Source organism: Podarcis cretensis, assembly GCF_951804945.1.
Source record: "Podarcis cretensis genome assembly, chromosome: 7".
Lineage (NCBI taxonomy): Eukaryota > Metazoa > Chordata > Lepidosauria > Squamata > Lacertidae > Podarcis > Podarcis cretensis.
This window is the reverse complement of record NC_137176.1, coordinates 9,299,403-9,318,516: the sequence shown is the minus strand read 5'-3', so window position 1 is coordinate 9,318,516 and position 19,114 is coordinate 9,299,403. Positions and strand designations below refer to the sequence as shown.

General features: G+C 39.5%; 1 protein-coding gene across 4 annotated transcripts in view; it reads left to right on the top strand.

The window, feature by feature from the left end:
• Positions 1 to 18,903, top strand: part of ANKRD33B (ankyrin repeat domain 33B) — a 36,033-nt gene extending 17,130 nt beyond the window's left edge. Inside the window, exons 2-4 of one of the 4 annotated variants that reach the window (XM_079983976.1) lie at positions 3,059 to 3,188; positions 10,985 to 11,125; positions 16,348 to 18,903. In XM_079983976.1, coding sequence (XP_079840102.1) covers positions 3,059 to 3,188; positions 10,985 to 11,125; positions 16,348 to 17,180 — 1,104 coding nt within the window. In that variant the 3' untranslated portion in view covers positions 17,181 to 18,903. Of the gene's footprint in view, positions 1 to 3,058; positions 3,189 to 10,984; positions 11,126 to 16,326 lie in introns of all 4 variants that reach the window. The other 3 variants (XM_079983975.1, XM_079983978.1, XM_079983977.1) reach the window with 3 other exon arrangements.
• The last annotated feature ends 211 nt before the right edge of the window (positions 18,904 to 19,114 follow it).

Below are 19,114 nucleotides of genomic sequence, written 5' to 3'. Positions count from 1 at the left end.
GGTGAAGCGGAATGTTTTTTGGCCAGGTGCAACTTATACTTTTTTAACCAATCTCAGCAGATTCAAGGCCAGCAGGAAAAGCTGTCATGGAAACTTCACTTGCAGCTGTAGGCTATTTGCCTCTTTTTTTTTTTTTTTGCATTATTTATCATTTTATTTGTATAGTTAAAACCATGCACAAGGCGGTTTACAACATGAACAAAATTACATAATTACAAACATAACAAAAGTAGTCATAAAAATAAATAAAACATCAAAATGATTTCCACATTCATGATAAGATCTAAAATAAAGATACAAAGAATAATTTAAATAACAGCAACAATGCCCTCCTCCCAACCAAACCCTCTAAACAGTACCCCACTTTAATGGATTTTAGAAGCAAATACAAAGCCTTAAAAAAAGCTAAATTGTGTGATATAATATTTAGTGACCTGGCTGCTCTTTAGTGATGTTGATTTTCTTGGAAAAAATTAACTGGCACATATTCTCAGGGGAAAACTGCATATTAGACTGATTTGCCTATGGAAATTTGTATCAGATTTTTTTTCCAGTGGAAAATTTTGTGATGTCCTAGGGAATGATCTAATTTACCATGTTTATTTAGTAAATTAAACTAAGGATGTACCCCATGTTAATTTATTGTTCCAATACAGCGCAAATGTAAGGAAAGTGACCTGGATTCAGTTAACCTATTGTGCTAGCAGAAACCAGCACAAAGGCTTCGGCTAGTGCAATGGGCTTTCCTCCCATGTGCCCCTGCACTTCCTTCAAATCTGCTCTGCTTCTTTGAAATATCGTTTTAAAAATGTAAATTTGGAAGTGAGAATTCTGTATCCTGAAGCAGGCTTCCAAACATGGATTTTATCTCTGCACTGAGAATTACATATGTAGGGAGAGCATTGGGTGTGCACTGCATGACAGTTACACATTCACAGGCAAATACAGTGGTACCTCGGGTTAAGTACTTAATTCGTTCCGGAGGTCCGTTCTTAACCTGAAACTGTTCTTAACCTGAAGCACCACTTTAGCTAATGGGGCCTCCCACTGCCGCCGCGCCGCCGGAGCACGATTTCTGTTCTCATCTTGAAGCAAAGTTCTTAACCCAAGGTACTATTTCTGGGTTAGCAGAGTCTGTAACCTGAAGGGTCTGTAACCCGAGGTACCACTGTAGTCCACGATGGCTATACTTTGCATGACAGCCATAGGCAATATACTTGGAAATACTTGTAGCTGGAAAGCACAAGAGGGAAGAGTGTTGTTATGCTCAGGTCCTGCTTTCAGGCTTCCCATGTGCATCTGGTTGACCACTGTGAGACTAGGATGCGGGACTATATTGCCCACTGACCTAATCCGGCAGGGCTATTCTTACGTTCATATTAATTTCTCAGCAAAGAGAAACCATAGTGCTTAGCTAAGCTACCATAAATTACTGTCATAAATAGTACCTAATGTGCACAGTGGATTAAATGTCCCCTATCAATTAAATGTATATAGTTGCATTCCCGAGAGTTACAGTAATCAGCAAATATATTCTTAGTGCTAAGTGCAAGTAGAAGTAGTTGGGTAGAACCGTTTCAGGGATGAAACTAAAATGTTACAGAACTTCCATTATACTACAGCTCTTCCCTTCTGGGACCTATTTCTGTCTCCTGCCTTTGCTTACATGAGATAAGTGGAACAGAGCAGTGGATTATCCAATACCTTCTTCTAAATGCATCTGAGGGAAGGAAGATAATTATTTAGGAGGTAACAGCATCACAGCAAGATATTACTGCTCCACATTTCAGGCATAATCTATGGGGAATGGTATTTTGTGCAGCTCCCATTTATTTTAGAAGTGTTTGCGCAAGAGAATTTCCCCATGATTGTGCCCATCATCTCATTTAGCAATTTGCTTAGGGCTATGAGTTCACAGTGGGATAAACCACTGAGCCTCTTGGGCTTGCTGATCAGAAGGTCGGCGGTTCAAATCCCTGCGACAGGGTGAGCTCCCGTTGCTCGGTCCCTGCTCCTGCCAACCTAGCAGTTTGAATGCACACCAGTACAAGTAGATAAATAGGTACTGCTTTGGTAGGAAGGTAAACAGCATTTCTTTGCACTGCTCTGGTTTGTCAGAAGTGGCTTAGTCATGTTGGCCACATGACCCAGAAGCTCTACGCCGGCTCCCTTGGCCAGTAAAGCGAGATGAGCGCCGTAACCCCAGAGTCATCATCTGTGACTGGACCTAATGGTCAGGGGTCCCTTTACCTTTATGAGTTCACAAGTAGCCTCTGTATTTTAGCCTCAACTCTCCAAGGCTACACCTATTTTTACAGGGCTCTTCTGAGGATTTTATCAAAATATAGGGCATGTAGTGCTAGTACTATATAATACTATATAATCATTATCATAATAATCACTAGCTCTCAAGAAATTAGCAAAAATTGTCTAGTTATGAGGAAATGCTGCAAACTACCCCCAGAATCAAACACATAGTTCAACCAGCTTCGGCGGAATTGCAGTCTCTCATCCCCACATTTCTATTGCAGCCCTGACTTGACTTTGTGAATATCTAAATGTAGAAGCTCTTTAGTTATGTGACTTTCTCTCTTCCTTAGGAAGCCCAAACACAGAATTATTCAGAAAAAGTGTAGAAAGGCCGTGGCGGGGGGGGGGGGGGGGGGACACACACGGGACCAGTTACACTTTCATGAGCTAGACACTTATAGATCTGCCTCCTAGCACTGCTTTATCCTGTCCTTGATCTGGTGCTTTATTTTCTGCAACAACATTGTTTTATTGAATAGTTTCCACAGTTATTTTATTAATTTAATCTTATGCACTTATATATTTGTTAGCTGCTTCCATGGAGTAGGAAATCTACATTTTAAATGTTAGAAGTAAATTAGAAATAATAATAATCAATGCATTCTGATTTGTTCACTTGGTTCCCACTGCTAAGTGTTTAGTTTACATTAATGCCCTCATGTAAAATAATACAATGTGAAATAAGATTTGGAGTTCAAAGTGCTTGAGCTTGCTTCCCTTTAACCACCACCTTATTTTTTATTTATAGACTGGCCTTATTGTTGCCTGTTACCAAGGGTTTGTGGATATTGTAATAGCCTTAGCACAATGCCCTCACATTGATGTAAACTGGCAGGACAATGAAGGAAACACAGCTCTAATTACAGCGGCCCAGGCAGGTAAGGAGGTTTGGTCCTCATTTCATTTTTTTTTTGTCCAACAGTTCATGATTGTAAATGCCTATTTATTGTGATTGCATTGAGCAAACAAATGCCAGGTTCCCCCCCCCCCCACGAGTCTTTAGGCTAGCCCAGCAAGTATTGCTGCTCTGTCCTCTTCCGTGCATTTCAGAGAAGCTTGTCCCTTTTAATGCAGCTCAGCACTATAATTAGTGACACTATTATTAATTTAATGCACACCAGGCTCTGCTTACTAGATTAAATCTTCTGGAAGTGATTAATACTTTTCATGGGGAGAAGATGATGTACTCTCTATTACTTCTATTACTGTATACCATTAAAGCTACCATATTAGTGAAAAAAGTGTCCACTTTTATTTCTGACCAAGTAGTAATAATATTACAAATGGGAGCTACAACAAAGTGTTGCATTGTATCCATCCTCCTAATACTCTTGTTAAGGAAGTTACTCCATTAAAGAAGGGTATTCAACTTTGTTTTCTATTTCTCTTTTCTTGGTTTTCTATTTTTCTTTTCTAACCCCAAGCAGTTCTCTGAACCCTGAACATACTTTTTCCATTGCTGTGCTGACAAAAAAAGAATTTAAAATTGGCATTCAGACAAATATACAGAAGAGTCTAAGGCAACTGTGCTGCTGCAGCCTTAGAAAAAGAAGTAATGAGAGCACAGCAACACTTGGGCTGCAGATAAGCCTATCAGTGAAAACAAAAGGGTGCCTAGCACAGCTTCCCTGCTCTGAACCCTCTCTCTCTCCAGCCCCCCAAGATCATGTTATGTCCTGCATACAAAAGCTTTCCTATTCAATTCAGTGAAAGAGTGCAACAAATATTAGGTTGAGCACAGATGCTTTAAAATATTATTTTGCAATAAAAACCAGGAATGTAATCATGTTCAATTCATCATACTGTGCAATACAGAATTAGCAAAAGAATGAAGTATGAAGCTTTGAAATGATAAATTCTGGGAAAATTCATTTTAGTTATATTATTTAAGAGTTGCTTAGAATTATAAACTAAATATAGTTTGTGCTAAAATTATTAAATTAATGACAACAGATTCTAATTATTGACAACCTATAGACAGTGTAATGAAAAATGTGTCATGTTGAATTTAATAAATATTTGGTGAAATGCAAGCATGGCAGTTACTTCCCTCTTGGGAATCACTGAATGCTGTTGTAAAAAAAATATTAGAGCTGATACAGAATAATGATTCATAATTATTTTCTGGAATCCCATTACCAGAACATGTGTGTTTTAACTAAGCTATATTCATTTTAAAAAATGAAATGAAAAACTCTTACCTTATTTGATAATTGTTTTGTTTCATTTTAAATGTATTGTGTGGCTATAATTTTTTACTACAAAAGTATTTGTGTGTTTTCACAGCTGCCTTTATAGAAAACCAATGCCTGATACAGCTTTTTAACAAGAGTTAGGTGGTCTCAGATATTGTATAACCTGCTTTGGGTTGTGTCCACCCAGGATATATATCTGTCCTGTTAACGGATTAGATTTAAGGCTGCTCTTTTCTGACCTTTATATTTAATTATAATGAGCTCAGTATTAATCCAGAGTGTTGACATTGGCTTGATACTGTCTGCCATTATCTGATACTGCTCCCTAAAGAAAATGAGGCTAAGTAGACCACAGGATATATAAGAAGTTTCCTATAATTGTATGGAGTTATTTTCCTCTTTTCTAAAGCTGAATGACATTGGCCTTGATCACATATCACTGCGTAAGCTGGGGCTAGGTCTGCATGCATGATCCAGTCCACCAAGCCTTCCAGAGTCACCTGCCAGCCCCCAACCCAATTTACTAGGCTTGTTCCTGGGGGAGGGGGGACACCCACCAAAGCACGGAGAGTCAAGCAAAGACTGTGGTAGTGTGGTAATCCTTCCTAAGTGGCTAGCCAGTCCCCAGTTCAATTAACCACCAGTAAATTTGGGGCAAAACTAAACAAATCAAATCCCCTCAACCAGACAGAGTTCCATCCCACCCTGTGGTAACAGCCCTAACTCCTGTGTGGATCCAGAAATGGCTACATATTACACACAGTCCTCCACAGCCATTGTCCCTGAACGTGCTCCAAGCATGACTGGTGAGAGGGAGAATGTTCATGGACTTGCTAAGACATGTCGGTGCCACCTTGGAGGAAGGTTTTTTTTTTTTTTTTAAGGACTTCCTGCCTTTTCAGGGTTGCTGCTGGGGAAGGTGGGTGCTGCTTCTTGCCAGGCGTGGCTGTCTCTGGTTTGCAGAAGAACAAAAGCAAAAAGGATTATTTCTGTCTACTTAATATTTGGGGTGAAGTGATTGTTGTGGCTAATCAGTGGTGAGAGGATCTGGAAAGGGACTCCTGAGAGAAAAGGCAGTGAGAGCGTGTGTAAAAGACAAGAAAGGGAGAGACCGGCAAAGAGTGGAGAGAGAGAGAGAGAGAGAGAGAGAAGTGGAGATGTGTGTGTGTTACAGATGTTTCTCGGTAAGGGAAGGGAAGTCTGCAAAGAAGGGACTGGGACTGGGTTCTTGAGAAGCCATGCCCACTTTAGAAATGTGGCCTCTGACAGCTTTCCATTCAGGTAAGATTGCCCTTAGCTGAAAAAAGCTTTCCCATCCTTGCAGTAAGCCACAGTTGAGAGTTCTCACCATCTTTGTTGTTTGGTTCTAGAAACAAACTATGATCCCTAGCTTAACTGGGGATCATAGTTTGTTTTGTTCAAATTAGCAATGATCAGGAAGCCAAGAACATCCCTTGGCTTCGTATTGTGGTTCGTTTCTCCCACGTGGGAAAGTGGGAAAGATTGGCGCATTCACAGTAAACCTTTTTTTCAGGCATGATCTTGTTGCACTGTAGAGTTTAGTACTGGCAGAATTGGAGCTATGTTTTCACAATTGCCAAAGTCCTATTATTAATTAATAGACATATATTTGAAACAGCCTTATAAAGAATTTATGCATTTTAATTAAAGTTGCATTTATTTATAGATTTTTAAGAGCTGATTCTTTTTCAACATAGCACTTTAAAATTTGAGGGTGGCCTGTCATTTCTTCTATTCCATTTCCATGTCACATCAATTGCTTCCCCCTCTACCAGGATCCCAACATTGCTATTTTCTGTTGACTTCATTCTGCATCTCTGGTCTTAATACCACTGTTAAACTGTCTTGAAAACAGCACACAGTTACACATCCCTAGGACACATAATTTCAGGCTTACTGTTGCCACCTGAAATTATAAGTTAAAAAAGAAGAAGCTCCTGAACAGGAACCTAGAACTCATTTGAATCCAATATTGATGAAAGGAACACTTCAGCTGAGTCCACGTCCAGATCTGGCCTCCTACTTTTTCTCTGTTAACCAGCTACAGTTGCATAGGAGAGCCATCCCTCTATCCTATAGTTACTGTGCTCAATTCTCTCTTGCCCTTTTTTCAGATAGCTACATTTGTTGGCAGCTTTCAGAAGTCTGCAACTGCTCCCACAACTGAAAGAGCACTAAGCAGTTGTAAGTTTAAGCTTTTTCATGGAGTATTAACATTCTGAATTAATTGTGCATTGTATTGGCAATCTTTTCCCCTAGCCCAGATACCTTATGTTAAAAGAGTTCATAAAAGTAGAAATTCTTACTAGCATCTTGCATTTCTCCTGCTGCTTCAAATGTGAGCATATATAAAGATTGTTTTCTATAAGAGCTTTTAAATGGAGTTAACTGATTGCCATTAACTTGAATTAGCAACTGCACCTGAAACTGCAAGTCTGAATAGTGCAACCATTTGTGCCTGAATTCAGACTAAAGAACAAATCTTTTTTTTAAAAAAGGTTACCAGGGCTGTATTCAAAGTAGTGTTAAGCAGGTTGTTTTGTCAGTGCAAGGATTTATCCTTGTGCAACAGAAAAAAACCTCTTCCTCTGGGCCTCCAAATTTCTTCTGGGTGTTTCCCCAACCCTCTGGAACAGCTTTGGGTATGGCATGAGGGGTGCAGAAAAGGAGGGAAATCCCATTGCACTAGCTCTAATCCTATTTCTAGCACAGCTGTTTAGCTCAATACTACCCAAAGTGAAATATTGAGCTGGAGGACTGAGACTGCATATGAATGACATTTTATTTTAGAATCAGTGAGAGTCTGAGTACTTCCTTTTTCTTTGTAGTCCACACACAATCTAGATCTAGTGCATATTTTTGCTCCTGAAAAGTGCATTTTGAAAAACTGGTTGGTTCATTCCAAAATAAAAGTTCAGTGCAGATTGATTCTGCATTTCCCCACAGTGTGTCCATTTGAAAACAGATGAAGGTGGTTCCAGCAATTGGGGAGTGTATCTACACCTTCCCTTCTTAATTCACCCAGGGCATATGCAGGGAGGAAAAGGCATTGATAACCTAATCAATGGAGGTTTTTCAAATGGTTATCCGATAACCACACCCACCCACCCTTCTCGATGGCAGGATTTAGATTGAAAGCAGCATGCTGAGGACGACCATGAACAATTCCAGAGTGACAAAAAGTATGCTTTGGTACTACAAAGGGATTGGTGTTTACACAGCCTGAGCCTTATGTCCTTAGTGCACATGTATGAATTGCACCGCGGTGGCCAAAATGGTGGCCTTCAGATGTTGGACTACGGCTTCGATAATCCCTGGCCAATGGCCATGTTGGCTGGGACTGGTGGGAGCCGGGAGCCCAAAAACATCTGGAGGGCACAGTGATGTAAACCCCCAAATTCTAATGTTGAAGCATGTACTATGAAAATGCTGCTACTAACTTTTACTCAGTTTTACTCAAAAATAGTGAGGCCTTTTCTGTTAGTTAGAGATTCTATTTCTAACAATTCTGTAAGGGCTGCCACCCATTTTGCAGGTGGCAAAGTAAGGCCGAGAGTCTGCTGAGGCATGATTTTTCAAATTATTTGGCATGATTTTTCTTTTATTACCATGAGGAAATTAGCACAGGTCTCAGCTCAGGTAAAAAGAAGCTTAAGGAGTTAGGGGCACGTTCAGAATGTCAGCAATACTGGGCACCTCAGTAATGAAATAGTTTTAATGCAGTTGTGAACAATTATTATCAGAAGCCCTTTACCTGAGAAATAGGAGGGAAAAGATACATTGAAAGGAAAATCTATATTCATTTATAGAAATGAAGTTATTTCCCATGGATTGCAGTAGGACTTTGCACTTAATGCAGCCCTTTGAAAGGATATTATTTGTAAGGATCAGGTGCCTGGTTTCTGCAGGAACATTTTGGTTGCTTTTTCATTTCTAGTGACTCATTGGTGCTCAAAGAGCACCAGTGATATAAATTAGTAATGATAGAAAAGCAGTTTCCAAAGTGGTTGTTGTGGAGTTGGGCATGCCTATGTCTTGATTTTTGTACTTTAAATTACCTAGAAAGTCTAGGAGTGTTCTGAAGTTATGTAGGCCTAAGAGTGTTAGGGGATGCAGGTGGCGCTGTGGGTTAAAGCCTCAGCGCCTAGGGCTTGCCGATCGAAAGGTTGGCGGTTCGAATCCCTGCGGCGGGGTGCGCTCCCGCTGCTCGGTCCCAGCGCCTGCCAACCTAGCAGTTCGAAAGCACCTCCGGGTGCAAGTAGATAAATAGGGACCGCTTACCAGCGGGAAGGTAAACGGCGTTTCCGTGTGCGGCTCTGGCTCTGGCTCTGGCTCTGGCCAGAGCAGCGATGTCACGCTGGCCACGTGACCCGGAAGTGTCTCCGGACAGCGCTGGCCCCTGGCCTCTTAAGTGAGATGGGCGCACAACCCCAGAGTCTGTCAAGACTGGCCCGTACGGGCAGGGGTACCTTTACCTTTACCTTTTAAGAGTGTTAGGGGTTGGGTGATCAGACAACAGTAAGGATCTCCAGCAGAGCCCATTGCTGATCAATTCAAAAGGACATGAGCGCATGATAAGGACGGGAAAATATCAGAAGTTCAATCAGAAACGTCCCTAAGAACAGGGCAAGTAGAGACACTGCAAATGAATGCCTGACATTTTCACTTCTTTCATAATTTTGCATTATTGTACCCTGTCGCTATCTACCGGTAGGTAGAAGGACTCTAAAAAAGGGCTCCAGTTAGGAAAGAGGCAACCAAAGAGCACAGCTGTCCATAAAATACCTGAGTGTAATTAAAGCTGCTTTAATAGATAAACATGCAGCTCTCCTCCTTCTAGAATATTGTTTGGGTGCCATGAAGCCACTGATCATTAAAACTGTACCAGATGTTCTGCTATGGATTTTGTTTAATTGCTTGTATGAAACTTCTTCATAAACATTCTTGGATAAATTTAACTGACTGACATGTATTGCAGACTATTTAACTGGACTGCAAAATAAGACGAGGGAACTTTTTTTATACCGCTTACAGTAATTAAGTTGTTGTTGTTGCAGCTGGCTGACAGACTACATTATTACACAAACCATCAACCCATCATACAACAAATGACAAGTGGGGGGAAATGTTCTGAATGAGCAATAATGGCACTAGATGTTTGTCTTGTTCTGTCAGTCCAATTACAAGGGCTTGATGGTTTAATTGGTCTTCAGACTGTTAGCTCCCTAGCGTTTATAATTTTAGCCTGTGATAGATTTTTACCACTCTACATATTTCAGTGATACTGGCAAAGCAGGCAGACCTTCTGCTGGAGATTATGCCTGATATGGTCTGCTAAAAGCATTTTTAAGAATATATATACTGTGTCTATTTATTTATTTATTTATTTATTTACGGTACTTACTCAGTCATTTTAGTTCATAATCTGTCCTGTTGCTAGTTCAGTATAGGAGAAGCTTAATGACCAGAGTTTTACAGCAGAGTTGGGAAACTGAACTCTCCTATGGCTGGCAAGGCAACAACAGATCTTTAAACTATTATTTCCGCTTACCATAGACTCTCACAAATTACCATTAATGTAATCATATTTATAACTCTCAAGCATTCTATTTGGCTTGCCACTGGTGATTATTTGGAAATTGCATGTGATGGCAATGAGTGGCTAGGAGGAAACTGGATTCATTATCCAGTGTTTCAATTAGCTTCCTATAGCTTTCCAGGCATAACTCAAAAGTACTGCTTTAATCTACTTGGCACTAAATTGTATGAGCATTACATCCTAGAACCCACCTTCTGCCATGATTAGCTTAAATTATCCTTCTGAGCAGGGATAGGGAATATGGATAGACCAAATCAACTTTCCATTAAATTTCAGTTAATATACTGCAAACAAAATTTTGCATAGCTTTCATTTCTAAGGAAAAGAAGTAACTGATCTGTATGTGTATTTGCCAACCATTCAGAGAGACATATTCAGGGAGCACCAGTGACTGTGTGGGAAGGAGAGGGTGAAACCCATTTTGTTAACTTCCTTATTTTAGGATTGAACCAAGCCATAGCATTTTATAGTTCTTGGTAGTGGCGCCTGCCCTGTGGAACACCCTCCCATCAGATGTCAAGGCAATAAGCAACTATCTTACTTTTAAAAGACATCTGAAGGCAGCCCTGTTTAGGGAAGTTTTTAATGTTTAATGCTGTATTGTGTTTTTAATATTCAGTTGGGAGCCGCCCAGAGTGGCTGGGGAAACCCAGCCAGATGGGCGAGGTATAAATAATAAATTTGATGATGATGATGATGATGATGATGATGATAGTTTAGTGGTTTTTTGACTCTGAGGAGTGTGTGTGATCTGTCCTGAAGCTTCAGAATATGAGAGTTAAAATAAAACAAGTAGAATTCACAGTGGTTTGAAAATAATACACTTTTGTATTGATATTTTTTATTCTTTTTTTTGTAGGACATATTACTATTACACAGTATTTATTAAACTATTATCCTGGCCTTGATATTGAGAAAAGGAATGTCTTTGGATTTACTGCACTCATGAAGTCTGCAATGCAAGGCCGAAGTGAATGCATCAGAGCTTTAATGTTGGCAGGTATAGAAAAATCCTATGCTTCATTATCCTCATTCCCTTGAACTACTGTAAAGACCACTTCTAAATGAAGGACTGCAGTTCTTGATATTTACTCTGTTGGCAGCCCTGCCTACTCTAATTACAGATTGGACAAAGAGAGAGGGAGAGAGAAATGCAAAACCATTGTTGCTTATTGTTGTTTTCCACCACTGAATTTTCTACAAATGGATCTCATTAAGTAAACTAAATTCATTAATTTATTTATAAACATGAATATTCTACCATATTTTGCAAAAGCAGTACCAAACACGATCTAGGGCAGCTGAAATTTCCTTTCAGTGCCTGCAGGGTTTACATACTCAGTTTAAATGGAAGGCATAACCCAGTGAACTTGTACTAACCCTCGCAAAAATAAGTTTGCATAGTACAGAACTTTCATAAAACACAATAGGAAAAGCAGACAAAGCAGCTGAGTTAAAAGCAGAGAGTAACATTTGGAATACTAAAATTATATTAAAAGCACCCTGAAATAGAAAAAAGAAAAGTCTTCAGCAATCAGCTGAAGCTTAAAAGAGAAGAGCCCTGGCATGTCTCTACAGAGAAGGCATTTCACAGTTGTGGTTCTGCCACCAAAAAAGACTGTCTTGAGTGCCCATCTTCTGATGTTACATAAGGATGGAGCAGAGCCTCTGAAGTTGACTTTAAGTGGCAGCAGGCGCGCATGCTTATTTTTAAAAATTTCTATATCACTCTTCCAACTGGGGGCTGAGGGGGGGGCATACAACATAATTAAGACAGTGTTACTAAATATCTGCAATAACAATAAAAAACTAAAAACACACCTCTTGAAAATTTACAATTTTTATTCACAGGGTTATTTCAATAGCTCATGGAGACCAGAGTGTTTTTTGTGTATTTCAGGTTATCAGGAAACGGGTTAATAGCAAAGTGATGTGGAGATGGGCTATTACTTCTGCTCATTTTAGGGAAGCTGTCAGGATGGCAGCTACTGGCCAGACATTATATTTAGAAATAATTCATGGATTAAGGACTGCTCAGCAATTGCAAGAAATAATGGAGCTTGTAGAGTGCTAAAGAGGATGAAACATGGATTTATTGCCAAAAGGCTCAGGAGAAACAGAGCTAAGCTATTGCGGCCTTATTTTGAGAGAGTATCCCTAAGCCAGGGCAAACCATAGTGATTACTTATTGCTTTTATCAAATATTACAGAACAGGAATTCACACGAGATACAAATATGTTCTTCTGTTCAAATACCTGAAGGCTTCCATTTGTTAAATATGGTTTAACATATGGTAAAATGGTAAGATACACAATTTCAACCCATCTAAAGGCAATTGCACAAATATTCTCAGCTGCAAATTTCTCCTATGCTAGTTAGGTTGCTGTGGACTCCCACAGTTGTTTGAAATATTTGTAAAACTAGAGCCTAACCCAACTTTTCTTGGGAGTCAGACCCATTCATTCAATAAGATTTACTTCTGAGTAGGCTGTTACATGACCAATTTACTCATACTGAAATGAGTTGAAAAATGAAGCTATGAAACATCTACGTTAATATTGCCGTTTTAAAAAAGAAGGGCCCCAAAATTCCTATAAACTTGGAGCTTTTCTGATGTTTTTTGCTGGAAATCTCAGCTCAGATACTTCAAGCATATTTCATTTGCAGATAATATTGCAATATGTGTAGCGGTATTAATTTAATGGAATATTAATATTCCAAACTGACTGGGATGTTCAGGTTACTTATTCTGAAAAAAACCCTGTTTGTAATATTAGATTTCTCTCTGGAAAATCAGGTCTAAGTGGAGATGGACACGTTTCTTACATGCTGATTTTCAGACTCAGTGTAATTCAGAATGATTGATAGAATGCCATGACACTTGGAAGGAGGACTTGAATATTCATGTGTGACCCAGGTAGCAAAGTACCTAACCTTATTTATGTTCATGTGGGATTAGTTTTAAAGAAGTCACTGCAATACTTCAGTAGTGTTTAAAGCAAATCTTGTATCCCAAATAGATTTCCTGAGAAAGAACATACAGCAAAAAATTGACAAGCTATTAGAGAAGACTTATTTGTGGTTACTGTGCAGATAATCTTCAGTATTTTTTATCTACAGCTTTACTGGTAGAATTTCCTCATTTAGGCAGAGAGGATGCTGGAGCTGAGAATACCATATTCCGTTCATTTCTTTTCTTAGTCCTACGACAACAATAACACAGAAAACATTACCTGAGCTCTGTATTGTTTCTACTATTCATTCCATTAGTATTATTTATTACTTGATTCAATCTTTGTGTTCCGTGGGATAAATGTTCATATTATCTTCAGAGTCTCTTTCAGTGATGGTACCAGCACACACTCCAAGGTGTGCTCCAGTCACCCATCTGTGCGATTGGAGAGAGATCAAACAGGAAAGACAAGTTGCTTACCAGTAAATTGCGTTATTTGATTGGTCATCTGTGCAGTCACAGCTCATGTAGTTTCTTCACTGCTGGTGCCGTCAGTTCGTTGAAATCATCATGGCAAGGCTGAAGGAACTGAACAGGAGGCAACTGCCTCACCTGTTTCAGGCCAACCCTTCTCCCTCAAAGGAGGGGACAGGAATACTAACCCCCTGACTAACATATTATAAACTCCTGAAAACGTTTTACACTCAAGTGTGACTGCACAGATGGCCACCATTACAGGTAAACAGCCTAATTTTGGTGCACTTGATCCTGAAATACAATCTTAAGAACAGCTGGGAATGTACACACATGGAGTAGCAAAACTTCAATGCCTAGAGCAGGAAAAGCAGTCAACTACTTTGAGTTCACCTGAGATAAAACAGCAGAAAATTACATGAGGAGGAATACATAATGCCATTTTTTGTTGTTAAATAAATATAAAACAAAAACACAGCCAACATTTTTTATTTAGCAGAATATAGAGTAGTGTGCCTTAGTATTTGCCAGTATAAGGGTAGAGATAAGGAGGGGTCAGCAAAACACATCTTCCTATCACCTTTCCTCCTTTTCCTGTCTGGCATTGGATGTTTTCAGATAGATATACCTTTCACTGACTCTTATTCTGGTCAGATGTAATCTCAAATTAACCTCTTAACCATTCATGAGATTAGCCTAAATCCACAGATTTGGGTTTCTGGCTGTGCCATCTGGTGTGCTGGAATTGTCAGCAAACACTATTCACATCTCTTCCATTTGTCCTTTCAATAGCTTTTGTTTGTTTTTTACTGGTACTTTTTTGTTGGCTGTTTAGTATGTGTAATTTTGCTTTCATCTGCAAAATGAAAGGTCCATTGTAGACCTAACATTCCGAGTCTCCTGGCCATTCCCCCTTCCAGTCCGTTTTTGGAGCTGACTGTGGTGTACAGTTTACATGGCAGGCGGGGTGGGGGGGGGGAGAAAGAGGAGCATAGGAGCAAGACTCCCTTAGATACCATTCTTTTTCTGAATTGCAATCCTTCCATTAATTGTATATCTATCTGTTGCAAACCCTACACCTGTAATTTGCTACATTTAGAGATACTCTGCTTTCAAATGCAAGTGCAAATGTAATATAAAGTGATTTAAAACTGAATATGTGTAGACAAATGTGACCACAGCAAAATTTCATCTGGCCCTCTGGGGTGGGTTTGATGTTATGTCAATCGCAGTTCTTTTGCAATAAGATCATCACAGAGGGAAACACTTCTCAGCAGACTTTTGTTCCTTGCAAATATAGAAATAATAATAATCCATGCATTTTGCAATAGCATGCATGCAGTTTTGGGGATGTAACTGCATTTTGAAGTTTGAGGTTTTAAATAGCTGTATGTGAAATTTTGCTGTTCAACTAGGCATTGACACTATTTGCATTCTTCTGGGATTACAGAGGTCCTTTTGCCTTTTTCAGAGACAGGACAGATTAAAATGTAGTCCGCAATATCATTTAACAAATGTTAAAAACAAATGCTGAAAACAAATGTTGAAAAATAAAAGGCTGAAGAAAAGTAAAGGAGAAACTTGAGTGGAGATACACTTATTTAATTATGATACAGTTGTACCTTGGTTCTTGAACGCCTTGTGACTCGAACGTTTTGGCTACCAAACGCCACAAACCCAGAAATGAGTGTTCTGGTTTGCGAACATTTTTTGGAAGCCAAACGTCTGACGTGGCTTCCAATGGAGTGCAGGAAGCTGCTGCTGCCAATCGGAAGCTGCGCCTTGGTTTTCAAAAATCAAATGGACTTCTGGAATGGATTCCATTTGAGAACCAAGGTACGACTGTATCTGTATCTACAGGAAATAGCTTGGATCAGTGGCGTAGTGTGGGGGGTGCAGGGGGTGCCGGCCGCACCGGGCACAACATCTGGGGGTTAGGGTTAGGGGGCGCAAATCCACGGGTTAGGGGGCGCAAATTACTTGCCTTGCCCCGGGTGCTGACAACCCATGCTACGCCACTGGCTTGGATCTAGCCATGCCCACTAATAGGGTGCCACAAACAGTTTTATGCAGAGTAATGTGGCCCTTAGTCTACAAAAGGTTACCACCCCTGCCATGGGCTGTAACAAAATAAGATAAATGGAAGTTTAAGTTTAATGTGAGAAGCGTGTGTACGGTAGAATCATGTTTTCCTAGGAACAAAACCTAGAAAAACCATTCATTCACAATACACTCTTCCACAACATTCTTTACTGGGGATTTGAATTAAAAAAGTATTTAAAATACCTCAGAGATTATCACAAAACTGCACTTCATTAAGACTTTTGAGATTGATACAGTGTTTTTTAAAACTCCAGCTCAATGAGACAATGAAATGCAAGGTCAGGCAGCACTTACTTGTGTTGTGTTGTGATGATGACACATGTTAAACATCACTCTAATTTCTGATGGTGTAGCTATGGGGTCATAACAATATCTGCTGGCTCTCACTACAGTTCTGTACTGAGCAGTAAATATCTAAATAATTTGTGTAGCTAAAAAACCAAAGTAAAATTGGCTTGTTTTATCAAAATATTAACTGACAGTCAAAATAAGAGTTGTCAAGCAGCTAAGGTTTCAGAGTTTCCTAACGCAATATCTTACAAAATTCAGGATATCCTTAGCTTTACCTATATAATGTGGTCAGCTGCACTTTTTTAAAAAACAACAACAACAACAACAATAATAATAATAATAATAATAATAAACTAACTCTCTCTCTCTCTCCTTTGAGGGGCAAACATTTATGCCACAGACCCAGGCCGTGGATTCACATCTCAGGAATGGGCATGTTTCACAGGAAGAATAGAATCTGCCTATCTTATGCAAAGACTTATGGACAAGCCATGTGCTGAGCAATTTTGTGACCACTATGAGCTAGAATGGCCAAAGTTGAAAGAACTTCTTGCCAAGGCTGCAGAGCCAAAGACCTGTTTGCAAAAGATCTCGGAAGGCGTCAGATCAATAATAGCTTCCAGAGGTTTCAAAGGCCCTGAAGAAGATGGTGTCCTTGATCATATGGTTCGGGTGACGACAAGTCTAAGGAGCTCTTTTGTTGCCATAGCTTGTAGGACCGTGTGCCCTGGAAGTCCGCCTGGCATAGGGAAACGCAGGCCTGCTGTACAAGAGATCTTTAGGAAACAAAGAGCCAAGGAAATCAAATCTATGGATAGCAAAGACCATTTTAACAGCTATGAGAAGCTGTTTCAGAACTCCAGAGTTATGTTAGTCTCCAAAAAGAAGGAAAGGCGAGCCAGCCTCCAGCCTTTCAGTCTAAATGTACCTCAGGTTAGCATTGTGGTTCCAAGGAAATCAAGCTTGCTGCCACTACACTTGCTGAGAAGGAGCAGTGTGCGCCCAGGATTCGTCATCCCCAAAGTCCGAATCAACAAGGCTCCTCCACCTACTTTCCAGCCAGAGAAAGTCAGGCGAAAAAGCAGTGCCGGTGATGGGGCTTATCTGCAGATTCCTAAGTGGAGGTATAAAGAGCTGAAGGAAGAAAGGAAGAAGGCAGAGGAGGAAGAAAAGAAAAAAGCAGAAGCAGCTCAGAAACAGAAGCAAGGGTCTCCTGTGAAAAGCAAGAGTTGAACTGAGGCTGAGACTCATGATAGCACTACTGAGATCAATAGAAAAGTCAAGTTGCTGTATTGGGGCCAGCTGAATGACACAATTTAAAGGAGAAGAAATCATCTAGAGAGCGACTGATATGGTAAAGTGTATATACGTCAAGAAATGTAAGGAAAGATTTAGAGAATCTGTGAACAGGTTTAAAATATGGAAAAGGTAGTTTTCTTGGGGTGGAAAACAGATGTCCCACAAAAGGGGTAATGGGATTAAGCTCCAAGAAGTGAGAGCTAGTCTGGATATCAGACATTTTTCTATACATAAAAGAGTATTAAGCTACAGAGTATGTTTGCAAGGGAAACTAATATTAAAAATAGATTTCATAAGCACTGGCTTGAGGATAAGTGAAAAGACAAGTCTACGGATTTTGTACAAGTGTATTATGATTTCCCCATCCCCCACACTAAAGTAAAGGGCTTTAGCTTGATGCTTGCTTTTAAGAAAATATGGACATTGTAATGAAATTTCAAAAAACAAAAAACCAAATATTGAAAGGATGCAAAAAATCTCAGGGCATTTTGTAGAAAACCAACTTTATGAATAAAATGTTTGTAAAGCATTTCTTCTGAAAGTTATGTTAATGGAAACAAAAATGGTATGAAATTATATATTTTGTATTGAATGAGATTTTACTGTTTATTTATAAAAAGTGTAAAAACTACTACGAATTGGGTTAATTTCACAAAATGCAACATTTCTGAGGATCCTCCCCAGTTATTTTTCAGGATTATGCTCAACTTTAGGTTCTCCCACTTCTGTATTCTGAAACAGATCTGCAGCAAAATTTGCAACTTGCGTACTCCCTGTTCAGGATTCCAGCTGTCACATTCCTCATCCACACCATTTTTATTTATTTTTTGAACTCTCAACAGCCAGTCAGCATGCTGTGGCCACTGAACATTTGAGCATCCTTTGAATCTTTCCCAACTTCTTCCTAAATATGTTTTCTTCTTCTGCAGACCCCTATACCTGCTGTTACATTCCCAGCTTGCGTGTGGGCAGTGCCATTTTTGCTTTATAAGAAGCTGCACTCATTTCCTGAACATCAGAAATAGAGGGAATGGTACTTCTTCCAAGAAGCTCAAGGCATTTTTAGTACATGCAAAAATTCTATTGAACACCACCACTGAACTTAAAGTGCAAACATAACCATTCTCAGAAATAAACCCCACTGAGTTCAATGAATTTATTGCTGGCAGGGTAGAGATTTGATTCAGTTCTCATTTAAAGCCAAATTTATCAAAACAAGAACTGGAATACAGCAATCCTTTGAAATTCACATGTATCTGAATCTGCAGTGCAGTTTTCCAAGCAGTGCTTACAAAAATGCATGTATATAATTTAGGCAAAAGTGTGCATAAAAAAACACAAAAATGCGAAAGGATTTGCATGAGGGTTTTTTTTTATGCAGACTGTTGCAGAAATGTGAAGAACTGAATCTAAGATTTGAAAAATGAGAAACAGAATACCAAACTGAGAGACCGTTCCAGCACTACTTCCTGGTCTATATGGGACAGGAGCTTTAGCTAACCATGAATGTTTCTAGTACGGAAGACCATCAACTAAATGAATGCATATACATTTTTGTCCATTTTTTAATTAGTTCTCTGCAAAACTAAATTGCTGATATGTATTAAGTTCTGCTATTACTAAAATTTATGGCATCCTAAAAAGATGTTGGTAATATTTTCAAGCTTTTAGATGCCCATGGCAAAATTGCCTACAGTGGTGCCTCGCAAGACGAAAATAATCCGTTCCGCGAGTCTCTTCGTCTAGCGTTTTTTTCGTCTTGCGAAGCAACCCTATTAGCGGATTAGCGCCATTAGCGGCTTAGCGGCTATTAGCGGCTATTAGCGGCTTAGAAAAAGGGGGAAAAAGCGAAAAAAAATCACAAGACT